This window comes from Sus scrofa, chromosome 9 (assembly GCF_054392235.1).
Source record: "Sus scrofa isolate SSC_HxYL_T2T_F1_AM1 chromosome 9, Sscrofa_HxYL_maternal_Yorkshire_Landrace_v2.0, whole genome shotgun sequence".
NCBI lineage: Eukaryota > Metazoa > Chordata > Mammalia > Artiodactyla > Suidae > Sus > Sus scrofa.
In genome coordinates, this window is record NC_139391.1 from 126,135,459 (window position 1) to 126,155,944 (window position 20,486).

General features: G+C 37.1%; 1 protein-coding gene across 14 annotated transcripts in view; it reads left to right on the forward strand.

The window, feature by feature from the left end:
• Nucleotides 1-20,486, forward strand: part of TDRD5 (tudor domain containing 5) — a 126,589-nt gene that overhangs the window by 100,156 nt on the left and 5,947 nt on the right. For 7 of the 14 annotated variants that reach the window (XM_084977792.1, XM_084977789.1, XM_084977791.1 and 4 more), the window contains 5 exons: nt 179-337; nt 2,352-2,516; nt 7,606-7,788; nt 8,510-8,653; nt 17,023-17,233. In XM_084977792.1, the coding sequence (XP_084833918.1) occupies nt 179-337; nt 2,352-2,516; nt 7,606-7,788; nt 8,510-8,653; nt 17,023-17,233 (862 nt within the window). The remainder of the gene's footprint in view (nt 1-178; nt 338-2,351; nt 2,517-7,605; nt 7,789-8,509; nt 8,654-17,022; nt 17,234-20,486) is intronic. The other 7 variants (XM_084977799.1, XM_084977797.1, XM_084977798.1 and 4 more) reach the window with 1 other exon arrangement.

The window sequence follows — 20,486 nt, forward strand, 5'->3', positions numbered from 1 at the left end:
ACTCTGCTGTTGATAACTTTTGTGACTGGGAAAAACTATCCATGTGGGAAAAAAAAATCTAACTATTAAATTTTAGAAGGTAATATGTTTCCACAACATTTTAAAATTATGACATACTAAACTTTTTCACTTTTTCTCTGAGAAACTAAACTCTTCCTTCTTCTTTGTTCAACCCTAGGGTTTCAGAGACCTTAACCCTTTAGCTTTATACACTAAATGCAGTGCAGGGCCAGATGACATTGTCCTCCCAGAGCGGGCTCATCCTTCCCAGCGGCACTGTTTTCATGAAGACCAAGAGTTAAGTCCACGATCAAGAGACAGTGAATTATATACCCTGGTAAGAGGTTTCTGCAAATATTATTATAATTCTTTTTTTAATTGTTAATATTAAACAAGTACTTATAGTATGTCAAGCACTGTAAAAGGCCCTTTGTATTATTTAATACTCATAAAATCCTTGTGATGTAGTGAGGATAATTACCCTTATTTTACAGGTGAAAAGACTGAGTCTTAATTTACCTTGTTTCTCATCCTCTGCTGATTTAAACCTTGACTTCAGGCATGCTGATTCCTGCATGATTTCTCTCATACACTGAATTCTGCTGTTGTCTTGGGCAGTCATGGCCTCACCGACATTGACCCAAATGCTGTTCTTCTTCCCTCTACGCTCCTCAGATTCTTCTTGAAGTGTTCTCATTTCTTAATTTCTCTGTAAACCTTTTGGCAACTCCTACACACAGTAATAATAGTATTGTTATGTATTATTCTATCCCACAGTAGTAATAATAAAAAAATAACAACGGCGACACTTACTGAACTCATACTCTATGGCAGGTACTATTCTATGTACTTGCATGTACTAGTTAGTTTAATCTTCGTAACCACTATACCAGGTTGGTGCTTTTGTATCCCTGTTTTATTTAAATTTTTTTTTTTTTTACTTTTTAGGGTTGCACCTGTAGCATACGGAAGTTCCTAGGCTAGGGTCAAATCGGAGCTACAGCAGCCGGCCTTCACCACAGCCACAGCAACACAGGATCTGAGCCAAGTCTTCAACCTACACCACAGCTCATGGCAACGAGGGATCCACGACTCACTGAGCAAGGCCAGGGATCAAACCTGCATCCTCGTGGATATTAGTCGGATTCATTTCTGCTGAGCCATGATGGGAACTCCTGTATCCCTATTTTAGATATAAGTGAAACATGTTAATAAGTAGTAAGTTAAATGGTTTTTCAACAAACAAGCGGATAAACAGAAATGCCTCATAGTCCTCATGGCGGCAAGTACTGGACTAAGAATATGGGCTATGTTCAGTTTGAAAGCCAAAAATTTATTTTTTTGAACACAGCAGGCCTTTTCCTTTGAATAAAATATGAAAATACTGTTTTATATTGGGATATTTTATGTATATAACTTTTTAAATTATAGGGGTAATGCTTTTTTTTAGTGGATATTTATTATTTGAAAAGAAAAAAAAGAAATGCCATTTAACTATTGGGAGGTTAACCTTACTCTGAAAAATATGTATAAATGCTTACTGATGCATGTTTAAAGCAGTATCAACATTTTAGATTTCTAGTTGAAAATTAGTTAAAATTAATTGGGCTTGTTTGGCCCATAAAACTTTCTGAAACCTGAGTTTTTCTTAGTTATCATTACTTAATTAGAATGGTTATATTTTCTTATTCTTAAATAGTGAATTGAATTCCAGCTTAAAATTTTTTAGATTATCATTGCTCTGTTGATGTCTTCAAAAAATCATAGTTCAGTCCTAAAAATGAAATAAAGCCATCTTTTCTGCAAAAGAGATAAGGCCCAGAGCTCCTCTATCCCACTCCAGCCTGTCTTTTAACATATCAAGACTCCCATATGCTACACACACAGGTATGCACACAAACACCTGGTTCTTTCTAATTCCTACTCTTCTTTTAAGCATCCTAACAGTTTGTGTTATCTCCTTTATTGCATCTTCTCAGATATCCTCCTCCCTCAATAATATTTTGGTTATATTTCTGTTTTGGCTCTACATTGAAGGCTTCATTGTGATTATCTGCCTTCATGCTACATTTTGAGTTCCTTTGAAGCTGGAAACTGTTGCATTCACCTTTATATCCACAGAGCTTCTTGTACACATTTCATAATATGTGCTCAATAAATGTTGACCTGAACTTGTTTAGCTACCTGGGAAGACCTAGGGTTGTAGATTAAGTTAGTAAATGATATATAGCATTTGCATGAGCCTTAGCAAAATATCCATCACTTCCCCCCCTCCCAGTTTTACAGACATGTAGATTTTGAAAACAGTGTTAGTATAGAAAATAAAATAATTTCTCTCTCATATCTACTAGCAAGATATTAAAGATGAAAAGGATTTCAGTCACCTTAAATCAGTCACCTCAAAGGAGCCATTAAAGGATTCTGAATTCATTTCTTTGAAAACTCAAGTTAAGAACTGTGAAGAAGATCCAAATTGGTCCATCCCAGAGCTAAAGGATCTGAAAGAAGACAGTGAGGTAAGAGAAGGGAAGATAGTTTTTTTTTTACTGTACTTAATATAATTAATTCATAAGTGAAGGGGACTGGAATAAAATAGCTCTTTAAACCCTACTGCTTTCTGTTCCTTCAGAGCATCTTTCACAGATGAATTACAGTCGCCAAGACCAAAGTTGCAGCAACATAGCCTGTGCCACAAAAAAGAAAAGCCGTTATCTGACTTTGATATGTTAATTACTATCCCATAGCTCTGGGCAGTCTTCAGGAATTATGCAGTGATTAGAAACTAGTATTGAGAAAACAGAATTTGGAAAACTCATCAGAAAAATGTTGACAACTTTTTTGGAGGACCTATTTTAGTCAAATATGTATAAACGCACAGCTTTTTAAAAAAATCAGATGTTTTATGTACACATAGCTTGGAGTTCCCCATAACCCACCCCTTCCCTTACAATTTCCTCTTTCTCAGAGCAACCATTTCCATCTCTTTTAGCTGCTTCTTTTGGAATTTACCTCTCTTTCCTTCACTAAGTAGCTTTCTAAGATTGTTATTTCCTGATTTTTCAGCTTTCAGTATGCATGGCCTTCTCACTGTGAGAGATGAGGGTTTAGTTTTCTTTTATCCCTTCACTCCCACCACACACACAAATATCCCTTCTGTTTGCCTCAACACCATTTTAGTAATATAGTTATATCAAACTTTCCACTAGATCACTATTCAATATTTATTTGAATTATGACTGTAAATTCTATTTATAGCCAAGTCACGGCAAGTTTTCCTTTCCTCCATAACTTTTATTTTCTCTAGTGTTAATATTTCTTTCTTTTAAAATCAACATACAGAAAAAATTGACTTTGTTTTTGGAGTACTGTCCAATCAGTTTTAATATATGTATAGATTTGTGTGAACACCACCACAGTCAGGATGCAAGAAAATGGTTCTGTCACATAAAAAGGAAAACTCCCTGGTGCTACCCCTTTATAATCACATCTCTCCAAATCCCTAAACCCTAGCAACTCTTTGACCTGTTTTCTGTCACCGTAGTTTTATACCTTTTTAGTTCTGTCATGTAAGTGGAGTCATATGGTATATAACATATATGTGTGTGTGTGTGTATATATATATATATAATTTTATGTGCTTACTCACCATCCACACACATATATATATAATTTTATGTGCTTACTCACCATCCACACGTATTTCTTGGTGAAATGTCGTCATCTTCGTCATCATCTTCATCGTCTTCGTTGTTGTCTTCTTCATCTTCGCCTTTGTCTTCTTCATCTTCGCCTTTGTCTTCTTCGTCTTTGTCATCTTCGTCATCATCGTCATCTTCATCATCGTCTTCATTGTCGTCTTTGTCATCATCTTCTTCGCTGTCTTCATCATCGTCTTCGTCGTCTTCGTCATTATTGTCGTCGTCTTTGTCTTCGTTGTCATCTTCTTCATCTTCAACTTTGTCTTTGTCTTCTTCGTCTTCATCTTTGTCTTCATCTTCTTCGTCGTCATCTTTGTCGACATCTTCATTGTTGTCTTTGTCGTCATTGTCTTCGTCATCGTCATCTTCATCATCCTTGTCATCGTCTTCATTGTCTTCTTATTCTTCGTCTTTATCATATTTGTCATCTTCGTCTTCGTCGTCATCTTTGTCTTCATTCTCGTCTTCATTGTCTTCATCTTCATTGTCTTCTTGGTCTTCATTTTCTTCGTCTTCATTGTCTTCTTCATCATCGTCTTTGTCTTCATCTTTTTTGTCTTCTTCTTCATCGTCATTGTCATCTTCTTCTTTGTCGTCATCGTTATCATCATCGTCTTCATCTCTTCATCGTTGTCATCATCTTCATCTTTTTTTTGTCTTTGTCTTCTTCATCTTCATCGTCTTTTTCATCTTCATCGTCGTCACCGTCATCATCATCGTCTTCATCTCTTCGTCATGGTTGTCATCTTCGTCTTCTTCTTTGTCTTCATCTTCTTCATCGTCTTTTTCATCTTCATCGTCGTCATCATCTTCATCATCGTCTTCATCTTCTCTATCTTCGTTGTCATCGTTGTCTTCTTTGTCTTCGTCGTTGTCGTCATCATCTTTGTCTTCTTCGTTGTCATCATCGTCATTGTCTTCGTCTTCTTCATCTTCGTCGTCTTCGTCATCTTTGTCATCTTCGTCATCATCTTCTTTGTCGTCATCGTTGTCATCGTCTTCTTCTTTGTCTTTGTCATCATCGTTTTCATTGTCATCTTCTTGTCTTCTTTGTCATTGTCATCTTCGTCTTCATCGTGGTCTTCTTTGTCGTCCTCATCATCATTGTCTTCGTCTTCTTTGTCATCGTTGTCATTGTCTTCATCGTCTTCTTCTTCTTTGTCATCTTCATCATCATCGTCTATGTCTTCCTTGTCTTCTTCGTCGTCGTCATTGTCATCTTCATCTTCGTCATTGTCTTTTCTTTTTCATCTTCGTCATTGTCGTCATCTTCTTTGTCTTCTTTGTTGTCTTCTTCTTCGTTGTCATCATTGTCTTCGTCTTCTTCATTGTCATTGTCATCATTGTCTTCGTCTTCTTCGTCGTCTTCGTCATCTTCATTGTCGTTGTCTTCATCGTCTTCATCATCTTCTTCGTTTTCATCATCTTCTTCATCATCTTCTTCGTCATCATTGTCTTCTTCTTTGTCTTCTTTTTTGTCTTCTTCGTCGTTGTCTTTGTCTTCATCGTCTTCGTTTTCATCTTCGTCTTCATCATCGTCTTCGTCATTGTCTCCTTCTCCTTCTTCTTCCTCCTCCATCTGTGGCATATGGAAGTTCCCAGGCTACAGGTCAAATCAGAGCTGCAGCTGCCGGCCTAGGCCACAGCCACAGCAATGCCAGATCCAAGCCATGTCTGTGAACTATAGCTGATGGCAACACCGGATCCTTAACCCACTGAGTGGGATTTCTAAGTATTAAGTTAGATGGTTACTTTTCCCACTCTTGAATAATGGGCCTTAGGTAGGAGGCATTGTGAGCAGTGCACCAGCATGCTCCTGTATGGCACCAGAGCTATATGCTCTATGTGGGTTATGTGGGCTTTTCTGTTGTGACATGGTCCACTACCGTGGGTGCACTGGTAGGCAGGGCTGGCTCCCAGCCTCGTTGGTTGCTAGGCCCTGCCTTGTGTGGTGACTGGTGAGTTGGGCTAAATTCTGGGTTGATTGGCTTTGCAGTGCCAATCCACTAATGGTGGAGCTGATTCCTAGAACGGCTGGCTGCATGGCCCTGGGCATTCCAGGGTTGGTTTCAAGCTGCAGATGGGCAGGGCTAGGTTCAGGTGTGACAGCTGAATTTTAATTAGTATGTTTAGAAAATTTACATCTAATAAAATTATAAATGTTTTGATTTTGAGTCTATCATTGTATTATTTTTGTTTGTTTCTCCAGCTTTTCATTCCTTTACTTCTCTTTTTCTTTCTTCTTATTGTATTTTTTTGTCTTTTTTTAGAGCCACACTCACAGCATATGGAGGTTCCCAGGCTACAGGGTCTAATCAGAACTGTTGCTGCTGGCCTAGGCCAGAGCCACAGCAACGCCAGATCTCAGCCGCATCTGTGACCTACATCACAGCTGGATCCTTAACCCACTCAGCAAGGCCAGGGATCGAACCCGCAACCTCGTGGTTTCTAGTTGGATTCGTTAACTACTGCATCATGACGGGAGCTCCTAGCTTCATTCTTGAAGGGTGTTTTTGCTGGATGTAAAATTCTGGTTTGCCAGTTCTTTTCTTAGAGCCTTTTAAAAATTTGATTCCACCTCTTTCTGACTTTCATGCTTTTTGAGGTAAGATCTGCAGTGTTAAAATTGCTGTTCCTCTAAAATAATATGTCATTTTTCTTTGGCTTCATTCAAGATAGTTGTGTTGGAGTGACTGTTGTGGCTAAGTGGGTTAAGGACCCAACATTGTTTCTGTGAGGAGGTGGGTTTGATCCCTGGCCTTACTCAGTGGGTTAAGGATCTGGTGTTGCCACAATCTGTGATGTAGGTCACAGATGCAGCTTGGATCTACTATTATTGTGGATGTGGCATAGGCTGCAGCTGCAGCTCTGATTTGACCCCTAGCCCAGGAACTTTTATATGCCATAGGTTCAGCTTTAAAAAGAATTTTTAAAAAAAGATAGTTTGCCTTTACTTTTCAGCAGGTTGACTGTAATCTCTGTAGGCATGGATTTCTTCAAGTTTGTCCTGTTTGAGGTTTTCTAAGCTTTTTGAATCTGTAGGTTTTATATATTTCACCAGATGTGTGAGATATTTCTTTAAATAATTTTTCTGCCCTGCATTCTTTCTCTTCTTCTTTTGGGACTTTGCTGACTCAAATGTTAAACCTTTTGGTATTAAGTCATAGGTCCTTGAGGCTGTATTTTTGTACATTTGTTTGCTTGTTTTCCTGATTTTATTCTCTGTTGTTTATATTTAATAATCAGATTGAATCTGTCTTCAAGTTCATGCATTCTTTACTCTCATCTCTGTCCTGCTATTGAAAAGAGAGTGGCAGAGTTCTATTGTCAATATAAAAACCTTTACTTAATTCCACTGTTTTTATTACATGCTCGTACCATCCTCAGCTTTACCTTCCAGAAGAGCACTAGTCTTTTCAGCAGAAGGAAGAGGTATGGTTTCCTTGGTTTTTTAAATAGAGGAAGGTATCTGGGGACACCTGCTTCTTTCACAGACTTTTAACTAGTGTTTTTGTTTTCATTCCCACTTTACATCCTCAATTCCAAAAACTTTGTAGTAGCAATTCCTGAACTTTTTCAGTATCTGTAGCATAAGTTTGGGTCGATTCTCAGTTTTTCCTGCTACAAGCTTAGGATTTTACTTTCTCAGGATTACTGAATAAGTTGTCACTTCTATGCTTTCCTGTATCCAGAATATAGGAGGTGTTTTTCTCCTCTTACATTCTCTTTGACCATAAGTTTATACCTTTAATATATTTTATTTTGGTGAAGGGGAGAATAATAAATTTGTACTCAAACTGCCATCTTTACCTGGAGTCAGGAAAAAATTGTAAATCTAAATTTTAAAATATATTCATATAGGAACCATAAATTAAAATTTTTTTCTTTGTCACCTGATACATTCTAGGATGAGATTCCCACTGGAATGCCATGCCTGGAGTCAGTAACCATAGGTGATGATATTTGGGATGAGAACTGGTTACCTTTGCAGGCTAAAATGGGAAAAGGAAGTGATGCTGCCTCCTATTTATTTACCTCAAGCCTTGATGGAAAGAAACCATATTCATCATGTAAAGAAATGCCACAGGAGGTTAGATCCTTGGGAAAACATAAAGCAAATCACTACTGAAAACGGAAATACAAACGTAATTGTCTAGGCCTCAAAAAAGCTATACATTCTAAAATTCAAAAGGATTTCTCAGACAGTAATTCAGAAGAATGCATTATTCCCCCCAAGGATGAGTGTTAGGGATGGGGACAGGATGAAGCGGCGGAGAATAAACCATGGACTTATTGTGCCCATCTGCCCTATCAATCATTATGGTTTTTTGTTTTATCACAGGCACCTAGTCAGGACCTTAGGATCTAGAAATAAACAGTTTTCTCTAATTTTATTTTTGTTGTGTTAGCCTCTACAGTGAGAATATTTACTTGTAATGGGCCCCATGTATTTAAATTTTAACTTATTTCCCACTGGCTATTAGAAGAAATATCAACACTTTAGCTGCTGCTTGTTATTTGTGCCATTTAAATACTTGATCATGAAAATCATCTAGCCATGAAAACAGTATTAAAGAAAATACTGCAGAGTTATATTTGTTTTTATGAGATCTATGTATTCAAAGGAATTCCATATGTTGGGTATGAAACAATAAAGCAAGGGGGAAAACTCATGCTTATATACAAAGTTAATGAATATCTTTTATTGCTTAGTATACGTTGCTTCCTTGCCTTTATGTAGTCCAAGTTACCCTGTTTGGATCATATGGCACTATGTCTCAGTTATTGTTGCAATTTTTTCCTCTATGTAGGAATGGTGTTTTTCTGCACCCAAAGATATATGGGATGATTCTTGGCAGCCTTCAGGCTTTGTGAATGGAATGAAAGTAGAAGTTCAGAAACCAGAAGGACTGGGTGCTCTAGAAAAAAATACTGGCACAACCAGGATTCAGAAGGTAATTGTCCAATGAATGTTATTGTGACAGGTTTTCATGAGGAAGTGCTTTCATTTTTAGCAAGTCAAATTCTAGTTAATGATCCCTCTCTTGGCATTTACTAGAATACATATACATAAAATGTATATTTATTTAAAATTTTCAGTTAATATAGTTATTTATCTCTTCAGAAGAAAATTCTGAGCCTATAATTAAAAAATTAAATTATTAAATCTCTAGGGATAGAGAAAATAGGTATTTTCATTTAATTTAATCATAACTTTTAAGTTCTGTATGTGACCTATCATCTAGACGAGTTTTTCGTTGTATATTGCTTTGGAAGAAAGCACTCACCCTGGAATGAAGTTCATTTGTTTCATGTTTCTCAAATATATTATGAATGTCCTGAAAATAGCAGGACAGTTTGTGGGAATCATGAAATGTGGCTGACATGAGTCTGTACTTTTATGCATTACATTAAACATGAAGGATTTGAGTCTAGGAGATTTGTTGAAAAGCAGATTTGTGGAAGTTAACCTTTCTGGGTGATGTATTTTCTACAGAGTATGGTTACTTTGCATGTGAACATTGATAAAGTATGCTGTATTACATAGAACAGTCTGTTCCAGAAATGCAGATTGCTTAAAGCCACAGATTTAGTTTTAGAATAAACTTATATTTTGTTTCTCAGGTATTTTTATTTTAAGATATAATAGCTTTATTGAAATGTAACTCACAAACATATAATTCATTTAAAGTATGCAGTTCAAATGATTTTATGCAATCAGTCCATTTTAGAACATTTTTATCACCCCTTCAAAACAACCCCTACTATTGATTAACAGTTATGTATCCCCCATCCTCCCCCAGCCCTAGGCAACTACTAATCTGTTTTCTCTATATATAGATTTGCCCGTTTGGGGCATTTCATATAAATATTATATAATGTGTGGTTATTTGTGATTGGGTTGATAATTTCCTTTGCTTTGCAGAAGGTTTTTAGTTTCATGCAGTCTGCTTGTTTACTTTTGCTTTTGGTTTTGTATCCAGTAAATCACTGCCAAGACCAGTGTCATAAAGTTATTCCCCTATGTTTTCTTCTAGGAGTTTTATGTCTTATATTTATGTCTTTAATCCATTTTGAGTAGGTTTTTGTGTATAGTATGATATTAAGGATCCAGTTTTATTCTTTTGAATGCAGAAATCCAGTTTTCCCAACATCATTTTTTGAATAAACTATCCTTTCCCCATTATGTATTCTTAGCACACTTATCAAATATCATTGACCAAATATGTGTGGTTTTATTTATGGGTTCTTATGAGTCTGTTCCATTTGTCTGTATGTTTGTCTTTAAGCGAATATCATACTGTGATTACTGCAGCTTTGTGGTATATTTTGAAATTAAGTGTGATCCCTCTTTTTTTTTTCTCAAGATTTTTTTTTTTGGCTGTTTGGATCCTTCATGATTCCATATGAATTTTAGTACTGTTCTATTTTTGTGAAAAAAAAAATGCCATTTAGGGTCTAGTGCTTAGGACTTGGCACTTTTACAATTGCAGCCCAGGTTTAACCCCTGATATTAGTACCGAGATCCCACATAAAGCTGCCACACGCTGTGGCAAAAAAAAAAAAAAAAAAAAAAAAAAAAGGCCTTTTAGATTTTGATAGGGATTGCATTGACTATATATCACTTTGAATATTATGGACATTTAATAATATTCTTCCAATTCATGTATATGGAATGTCTTGCCATTTATTTGTCGTCTTCCACTTCTTTCATCAGTGTTTCACCATTTTCATTCTATAGATTTTTCACTTCCTTAGTTAAATTTATACCTTGATATTTTATTCTTTTAAATGGGTTTGTTTTTAGTTTTCTTTTTGAATAGTTCATTGTTACTATATAGAAATATATAGTATTTTTTTTGTTGTTTGATTTTTGTTGATTTTATGTTTTCCAACTTTACTGAATTTGTTGATTTAGGTCTAACAGGTTTTGGTGGATTCTTTAGAGTTTTCCATATATAAGGTCATGTCATCTGTGAACAAAGATTATTTTTTCCTTTCTGAATTGATGCCTTTTATTTCTTTTTCTTGCCTAATTTATTTGGGCAGGACTTCCAGTACCATGTTAGGTAGGTGTGATGAGAGTGGGCATCCTTGCCTTGTTCTCAATCTTAGAAGAAGAGTTTTCAGTTTTTCACTGTTGACTATGATGTTAGCCGTTGGCTTTTCATATATGGCCTCTATTATGTTGAGATACTTTTTTGTATACCTAGTTTTTGAGAATTTTTATGAAGAAAATGTATTGAATTTTGTCAAATGCTTGTTTTCTGCATCAGTTGAGATTATGTGATCTTTTTATCCTTTCTGTTAATGTGGAATATTTACATTAATTGATTTTTATATATCAAACCACCCTTGCACTTCAGGGGTATATTCTACTTGGTGATTGTGTATGATTCTTTTAATTGTGCTATTGTATTTGGATTGTTAGCTAGTATTTTGTTAAGAATTTTTGTGTCTGGAGTTCCCCTCATGGCACAGTGGAAATGAATCTGACTAGGAACCATGAGGTTGAGGGCTTGATCCCTGGCCTTACTCAGTGGGTTAAGGATCTGGTGTTGCTGTGGCTGTGGTGTAGGCCAGCAGCCATAGCTCTGATTCGACCCCTAGCCTGGGAACCTCCATATGCTGCAGGTGAGGCCCTAAAAAAAGACCAAAAAAAAAAAAAAGAATTTTTGTGTCTGTGTTCATCAGGAATATTAGCCTGTAGTTTTCTTATCTTGTACTGTCTTTATCTTTGGTATCAGGGTAAAGCTGGCCTTATAAAATAAATTTGGGAATGTTCCCTCTTCAGTTTTTGGAAGACTTTGAGAAGGATTGGTATTAATTATTCTTTAAATGTTTGGTAGATTTCACCAGTTAAGCCATCTTATCTCGGGTTTTTCTTTGTTGAGAGGTTTTACTGATTTAATTTCATCACCAGTAATATGTCTATTCAGATTTTCTATTTCTTCCTTTCCATTTTCTATTTTCAGTATGTCTTCCAGTCTCAGAAGATTGTATGTTTGTAAGAATTTATTCATTTCTTTCATGTTATCTAGTTTGTGCACAATTGTTTGTAATAGTCTTTCATTTTTTTTATTATTAAAAATTTTTTTTTTTTAGGACCACACCTGCAGCATGTGGAGATTCTTAGGCTAGGGGTTGAATCAGAACTGCAGCTGCAGGCCTGTGCCATAGCCACAGCAATGTCAGGTCCAAGGCATGTCTGTGACCTAAGCTGCAGCTTACTGCAATGCTGGACCCTTAACCCACTGAGGGAGGCCAGGGATGGAACCTGCATCCTCATGGATACTAGTCGAGTTCTCAACTCACTGAGCCACAATGGGAACTCATTCTTTTCTGATATTATTTGTCCTTTTTTTCTTCATTCATCTAGCTAAGTGTTTGTAAGTTTTGCTTGTATTTTCAAAAAACCAACTCTTGGTTTCATTGATTTTTTTCTGTTCTGTATTTTATTTATTTATGCCCTAATTTTTAATATTTCCTATCTTCTGCTAACTTTGGTCTTAGTTTGTTCTTTTTCTAGTTCCTTAAGGTCTAAAGTTGGCTTGTTTATTTGAAATCTTTATTCCTTTTTAAATGTATCTTTTATGCTTTATTCCTAGAGACATCCCTCTTATATTCTTTTGCTGCCTCCCATAAATTTTGTTTCCATTTTTATTTATGTCAAAATATTTCCCACTTACCTTTTTTGGCCCATTAGTTATTCAGGTGTATGTTTTTTAATTTACTGTATTTTTTATTTTAATCTTCCTTTTTGATGGATATTCTCTCTGAGTGTTGCAGTTTAGGTTGACACTTTTTTCCCTCAACCCTTTGAAGATGTTATTCCTTTGTGTTCTGGCTTGTGTTGAATTACCAGCTGTCAGTTATCGTTGTTCCTTTGAAGGTATGTCTTTTTTTTTTTTTTTTTTTCCTCTCCTGGCTTCTTTGAAGATTTGTGTTTCTTTGTTTCCAGCTATTTAATAATTATATATCTTGATGTTATTTCCTTTGGATTTATTCTGCTTTTGGGTCCTTGAGCTTATTGTATCAGAAGATTGATACCCTTTATCAGTTTTAGAAAATTCTGGCCCATTTATCTAGTCAGACACTGCTTCTGCCTCATGATCTCTCTCCTCCCTGCTGGCATTTCAGTTATACATATATTTAAACTTTTGGCTGAGTCCTACATACCTACTGGGCTCTGATTTCTCATTCACAGCCTTTTTTTTTAATAGTGCCTTTTATATTGATTTTTCCAGTGCACTAATAATCCTGCCTTCTACAGGATCCAGTCTATTAAATCCACACATTGAGCTCTTAATTTCAAACAGTATTTTTCAGTTCTAGAATATTCATTTAATTTTTTAATAGGTTCCAATTCTCTGTTTAAATTCTCCATATTTTCATCAATTTTTCTATCACTTCCATTTTCTTGAACGTGTTAATCATAGTTGTTTTAATGTCTTTTTCAGCTAATTTCAACATCTGAATCACCTTTGGGTGTGTTCGTACTGTTTTTTTTTCTCTATTTGATCTTGTCATTTGATCCTCTTTTTGTCATTCAGAGTAGTGGGGTGGGCACATAGAGGGAGGATACCGCATGTTTCTTTTTTTTTTTTCTTTTTTGGCCATGCCTGTGGCATATCAAAGTTCCTGGGCCAAGGATCAAATCCAAGCCACAGCTGTGAACTATGGCACGGCTGTGGCAGTGCTGGATCCTGAATTCACTGTGCCAGGCCAGGGATCAAACCAGAACCACTGCAGAGAAAACACTGGATCCTTAACCTACTGTGCCACAGTGGGAACTCCTCATGTTTCTTTTTAATTCATTGATGGACATTATGGATAAAAAATTGCAGAGGCTCTGGATGATTGTCTTCCTCCAAGGAGGGTTTGGTTGTCTTGTGCTGGCAGGTACGAGACAGTCCCCTTATATTGGGGCTTGGTTTAGGTTTCGTTGATACTGCTCTATTTCACTTTTGTCCTTACTCCTTAGATGTGGCTCTTATTTCTAAAGCATGATTCTTTGGAGATGTCAGCTGAATGCCTGAGGAGTTGTCAGAGCTCCTCCACCTTTGTGACGCTCAGACCCCATCCTTTATCTCCTCAGCTTAATCAATATATAATTTACATACCATACGGTTCACCCATTTAAATTGTACAACTCAATTGATTTTAGTATATTCACTAGTTTAGTAGCATGTTGTGCATCTGTCACCATAAGAATTTCCAAACAGTAATTCCTGTCGTGGCTCAGTGGTTAATGAATCTGATTAGGAACTATGAGGTTGCGGGTTCGGTCCCTGCCCTTGCTCAGTGGCTTAACTATCCAGCGTTGCTGTGAGCTGTGGTGTAGGTCTCAGACATGGCTCAGATCCCACGTTGCTGTGGCTACAGCTCCAATTGGACCCCTAGCCTGGGAACCTCCATATGCTGTGGGAGCGGCCCGAGAAATGGCAAAAAGACAAAAAAAAAAAATTTCCGAACATTTTCATTGCCCCCCCCAAGAATTCTTAAGGGCATTTCATAAATTGGAATCCATACAATATGTGGTCTTTTTAAAAAAAAAATTTATTTTTAATTTTTGTTTTTTTATGGATGCACATATGGCACACGGAAGTTCCTAGGCCAGGGATTGAATCTGAGCAATGACAGATCTTTTAACCACTGTACCAGGCTGAGGATCAAACCCATGCCTCCCCTGCAGTGACCTGAGCCACTGTAGTCTGATTCTTAACCCACTGCACCATAGCAGGAACTCCATGTAGAATTTTATGTCTTCTTAGCATGATATTTTCAAGTTTTATCATGTTATAGTGCATATCAGTACCTTTCTTCTTTTTATGGCTGAATAATCCATTGTATGATTGACCATGTTTTGTTTGTCCATACATCAGCTGATGGACATTTGAGTTGTGTCTGTTTTTTCACTATTATGAATAATGCTGCTGTGACATTTGTGTGTGTGTTTTTATGTAGACATATGTTTTCAGTTTTCTAAGAGTAGAATTGCTAGGTCCTTTGGTAACTCTGTGTTTAGTGTTTTGAGGAATTGCCATACTTTTCCAAGCAGTTGCACCATTTTACATTCCCACCAGCAATATAAATGTTCCAGTTTGTTCATATCTTTGCCAACACTTGTTATAATATATGAAATATAACAAATATAACATACACTTACATGTTTTTTAAATTATAGCCATCCTAGTGGGCATGAAGTTTTATGGTATTGTAGTGTGGGATTATGCTTTTGATTACATACATCTGTTAATGTTTCAGAAATCATGAACATGTTTCTTGAAAATCTGCTCATCTCTAGTTACATAAAAGTACATTTTCTGACAACTTTGAGGGAGACAGTCATTGATGACTACAAAGGGATAAATCTGGTAGAGCAGTGCTTCCCAAACTATAATGTTCATACAGATCACCTGAGAATCTTGTGAAAATACAGGTTCTGATTAAGCAGATACGGGTTGGGGACTGAGGTTCTGCATGTCTTACAAGCTTCCAGGTGATGCTGAAGCTGCTTGACAGTAAATGAGACTTGGAGCAGCAAGGCTCTAAACCACTGTTTGGAGGAAGAGACTCTTGTCCTTCAGTTCAGTGATTAAACTGGTTACAGGTGCTTGCTTTCAAAGTTGCATACGTATTTAGAAGACATTCACCTGTGTTCTTTTTTCAGAGTGAAAAGCTGTCAGAATGCATCTTAAATATGTTTTAACAATTTGTCTTTCTTCAAAATCATATTTTTCAGGGAAGAAAAAAGTGCTTTTAGAAAATTGTTTCTGATTTTTATTGTTATTAAACTACTGAAGATAGGCAGCAGTAAGCTTTTGTCTGGGAGTTCTGTAATCTAGGGCTTATTCTTTACCACAAGTTTGAAGAAGTTGGCTTTTGGAGTCTCAGCTTATCCGTCTGCACATATTGATTTGAACCAGTGATCTTTCCAGCTCTAAAAGTTTGTCATGTTAATGTTTCTTAATTATCACTGAATCAGTAATGAAAGAACTTCATTTTAAGTGAGAAAAAACTTAAAGGATAACTGACAAATACATGTGAGTTACATAAACTAAGCAAAAAATTGAATCTAGGTCTTTGCTTTCCTACAGTAGCATATTGTATGGTAGGATAATTTGTGGAATTTTAGAGTTTTCATTTTTGCTGCCAAAAAGGGGGGCACACATACACAGCCATTTGTATATAACATAATTGTAAGTCTCATCTGTGCCAGCCAAGTTTGAAAATGAACAAGAGTTTTGTCACGGAAGAAAAAAGGAATTCAGAAGAACACCGACTGATATTAAATGTCTACTACATGAGCCTAAAGAAACATAAAGCCATATTTTCTGTTTATGTAATTTTTGTTTCATTTTACTCTAGATAGATCCCAGGCCAGAAGCCACTTATGGGGGTTTGTTATGGCCTGGTCCTGGTGGGACCCACCTGATCATGTTAAGACTGGTTAACAGAGCAAAAGATAAATGCTCTGAGTCACTGTAGACTGTACCTATTTCAGTAGTGACTCTGTGGTAGGGTATAGGCTCTATTGGTTAAAATTTGGCACTTATTCACTTTAGCCCCAATTGAGTCTTTTCTTGGGAAATTCATATTTTTCTCTCAAACTCTGATTCTTAGTACTCCATTTTGTCACACCTTCTGAGGAGTCTCCCTTTAAGTCCTTTGTGTTGTCCTAGTGTGTTTTCATGCTGCAGAATGCAGTTAATGCCTCCTTCATGGCCACCTGCAGCACATGCACTGTTTCCCTAGCTGAGCATCTGAGCTCCTAAGGGACAGGGACCATCTTCACTGGGAGGTGGTGTGATGAAGCAGAACATACGCCAGCCTGAGTTCACATCTCTGCCTGTCACTTATGGTTGATGTTGGATAACTTGCTTATTAATTACCCTCTTATAAAAAGCATATGCTAAGTGAAAGAAGTCATAATAAAGAAGATATAACAACACCTAGCCTAAAACAATGATCTGATGTTTGAGTGAAGAAACACATGCCAATAACCTAGCACTATGCCTGATAATGAGTAGTCAGTGAATGTTATTTCTCTCATTTCCTGCCATACTTTCTTGGCGGTGTGTGGTAGACCTGAGTACATGTTTGCTCATAATATGTGTTCAATAAATGCTTCTTGAATTAATGGTTACTAAGAGGACTTGTTTTCTGGAAAGTATCTAAGTTCTTCAAAGTGGGGAGGTTTTACTAATTTTGTATGAAGATGTTTGTCTTTTGTATATAAGTAAGGAAACAAAATAGACTTAATTCTTATTATCCTAACAGTTACTTTTCATGCTTTTGCCCCATTTTCCCCATTCTGTAGCAACCAAACTTAAAGAGTTCCTCGGAGTCTTCCACCTTACCCAAATTGGAGGAGTTCTACCTCTCTCTTATCCAGTCAGAGCATTCGGCAGAAGGGGACCAGTTTGAGCCCAGCAGCATTCAGACTCCGCCAAAGCAAATTCAGCTGTCCACAGCAGCACTCGGCCCAGCTCCTGCAGTGGTCAATTCCCCACAGAAACACTCTGGTTCAGGTAAGTTGACATGCAGTTGCCATGTTGCTAAAAATTTTCATTTATCTTTTTCAGATAAATGCTGGCCTTTATGTTTGTCTTAAGTCCTCATGTTATTTCTGGGCTCAGTTGTTCCCTTTCACTCTGCCACACCTTTTTTTCTGCAGCTGGGGGGATGGTCAGGTTTATGTACAATTAAATTTGTCAGTTTTTAAGCGTGCAGTTCTGTGAGTCCTGACGAATGTATACAATCTTGTAATCAGCAGCACAGCCATGATATAGAGCATTTCCATCAGTCTGAAGTTTCTTTGTGGTCCTTTTCAGTTATTCCCGCCCACTGTTTGCTGGCTTTTGGCGTGTTACTTCCCCTTTTCTAGAATTTCATATTCAAGGAGTCAGGTAATATGTAGTTTTTTTTTTTTTTTTTTTTTTTTTTTCATCTTTTCAGGGCTGCACCCACAGCACATGGAGGTTCCCAGGCCGGGGGTCAAACTGGAGCTGCAGCCACTGGCCTGCCCTACAGCCACAGCAATGTAGGATCCGAGCCGCATCTGCCACCTACACCACAGTTCACGGCAACACTGGATCCTTAACCCACTGAGCAAGGCCAGGAATTGAACCTGAGTCCTCATGGATGCTAGCCAGATGCATGTCCGCTGAGCCACAACGGAAATTCTGTGTGTCGTTTTTATGTCTTGACTGCTTTCATTTGGCATAATGTTTTAGAGATTCATTGATGTTGTTGCCAGTGTCTAGGGTTTGTTCCTATTTATTGCTGAGTAGTACCCACTTGTGCAGACATACCACCATTTGTTTATCTGTTCATCGGATGATGGACATGTGGGTTGTTTCCAAATTTGGGCCATATGAGCGAAGCTGCTATGAGCGTTCTCATACAGCTCTTTTGTGTGGGCTTGTGTTTTTTGTTTCTATTCAGTAAGTACCTAGGAGTAGAATTGTTGGGTCCTATGCTAACTGCATGTTTACTGTTTTGAGAATTGCCAAAATGTTTTCCACAGTGACTGTACCATTTGATATTCACACCAACAATGTACATCAGTTCTGATCGCTTCATCTCCTTGCCAGTGTATTCTATCAACAACCTTTTAAAATTTTACCATTCTAGTCGGTGTGCAATGGTATCTTACTGTGGTTTTAATTTACGTGCTGTATTTGCCAGTGATGTTGGTCATCTTTCCATGTGTTTATGTGCTCTCTGTATATCGTCTTTAGTGATTGCCTATTCCAGTATTTGAGCATTTTTTATTGGATTATCTCCTTTTTATCAATCTGTAAAAATTCTTTATTCTAGATATAAAACTTTTGCCAGATACATGTATTACAAATATTTTCAGTTATATGGCTTATCATTTCCTTAACTGCATCCTTGGGAGAGCAGAAATTTTCCTTTTGATGGAATCAGATTTGTTAATTTTTTCTCTTATGGTTTGAACTTTTTGTGTTTTATTTAGAAATCTTTCCTAACTCAAGTAAATAAGACTTTCTCTTACATTTTTATTAATTAAAAGTTATATAGTTTTAGGTCTTATGTTTAGGTCCGTGATCCAATTTGTTAATTTTTGTATGTAGTGTGATATAAGGATCAGTGTTTATTTTGATTATGTGTAAATATTGTTTTTCCAGCATAATTTTTGAAAAGACTGTGCTTTCTCCATTAAACTGCCTTAGTGTCTTTGTCAAAAGCCAATAGGTTGTAATGTGAGGGTCTATTTCTGGGCTTTCTGTTACGTTCTATTAGTACTGTCTACCTTTATATCACTGTCTTGATTTCTGTGGCTTTATAATAAGTCTTAAAATCATACAAGTTGGTTTTTTCAAATCGTGGCTATTGTAGGTCATTTTCCATGTGAATTTTAGGATTAACTTAATTTCTAAAGAAAGCCTGCTAAAATTCCTATTGGGATTTTTTTTTTAATCTTTAGATCAGTGGAAAGAATTGTGACATCTTAACAATATTGAGTTTTCTGATCTACAAGTATCATATAACCTTTTCTTGTTCAAGGTTTAGTATGTCCTTTCCTATTCAGCATATTTTTCACCTTCAGAGTTCTCTAGGATTTTGTTTGGGTCTCTTTTATATCTTCCATCTTTCTCCTCAGCATTCTCATCATTCACCTCTTGAGTAACTTGGAGTATTTATGGCAGCTGTTTTAATACCTTTGTCTTGTGATTCTAGCGTATGTATCATTTCTGCATTCTGTCATCTGTCATTTCTTTTAAAAAAATTTTTTTTTTGTCTTTTGTTTTTTTAGGGCTGCACCTGTGGCATATGGAGGTTCCCAGGCTAGGGGTCGAATTGGAGCTGTGGCTGCCAGCCTACACCACAGCCACAGCAACGCCAGATTCGAGCCTCGTCTGCAACCTACACCACAGCTCACGGAAATGCCGGATCCTTAACCCACTGGGTGAGGCCAGGGATTGAACCCGCAACCTCATGGTTCCTAGTCGGATTCATTTCTGCTGTGCCACAATGGGAACTCCTCCTTTTTTAAAAAAAATTTTTTTTGTGTGTGTGTCATCTGTCATTTCGGAATGGCCTCTACTGATTGGTCTTTCTCTTGATTACAAATCATATTTTTTTGCTTTGCATATCTGGTATTTTTTTTTATCAGATGGGAGACACTGAATTATATACATTGTTGGCTGAATCTCTTTTTCTTCTTTCCTCCTTTGCTTCCTTCCCTTTGACCTTCCCTCCCTCCCATCTAACTATTTATTTATTGGGTGGTGTAATTAAATTACCTGAACCTGGTTCGGTTATTCCTCTGTTTATTTTAGGTTTCATTACACGGGTTTAGAAAAGCCTGTAGTCTCTTAGCCCTGCTAGGCTGTACTTTTCTGAGGATATTGATGGGACTTGATGTCCTATGTGTCATGAGGCCTTTATGCTAAAGCTGGTGGGAACACAAACTGTTTTGCTCTAGTATAACCTGCAGTGATTGCTCTGCGTAATCCCTTCAGGTAGGTTTTCTCCCTGGCTTTGGTGGTTTCCTCACATGCGTGAGCCAGATCACTACCCAGCCTGAGACTCAAAAGGACCTCTGCGCCGTCTCCAGCTTCTGCTCCTTCTGCAGCTACCTCGTCACTTATACTTTCCACTCACAAATTCCAGACACCTTGGCCTCTGTGAATTCCAGACTACGTCTTCTCAGCCCCAGCCTCACTGTGGATTCTCCCCCCCTGTAAAGCCTGGACTCTGCCTTGACCATGAGCTCAGGCACTTCCAGGGCTCACTTCATTGGTTTCCTGTCTC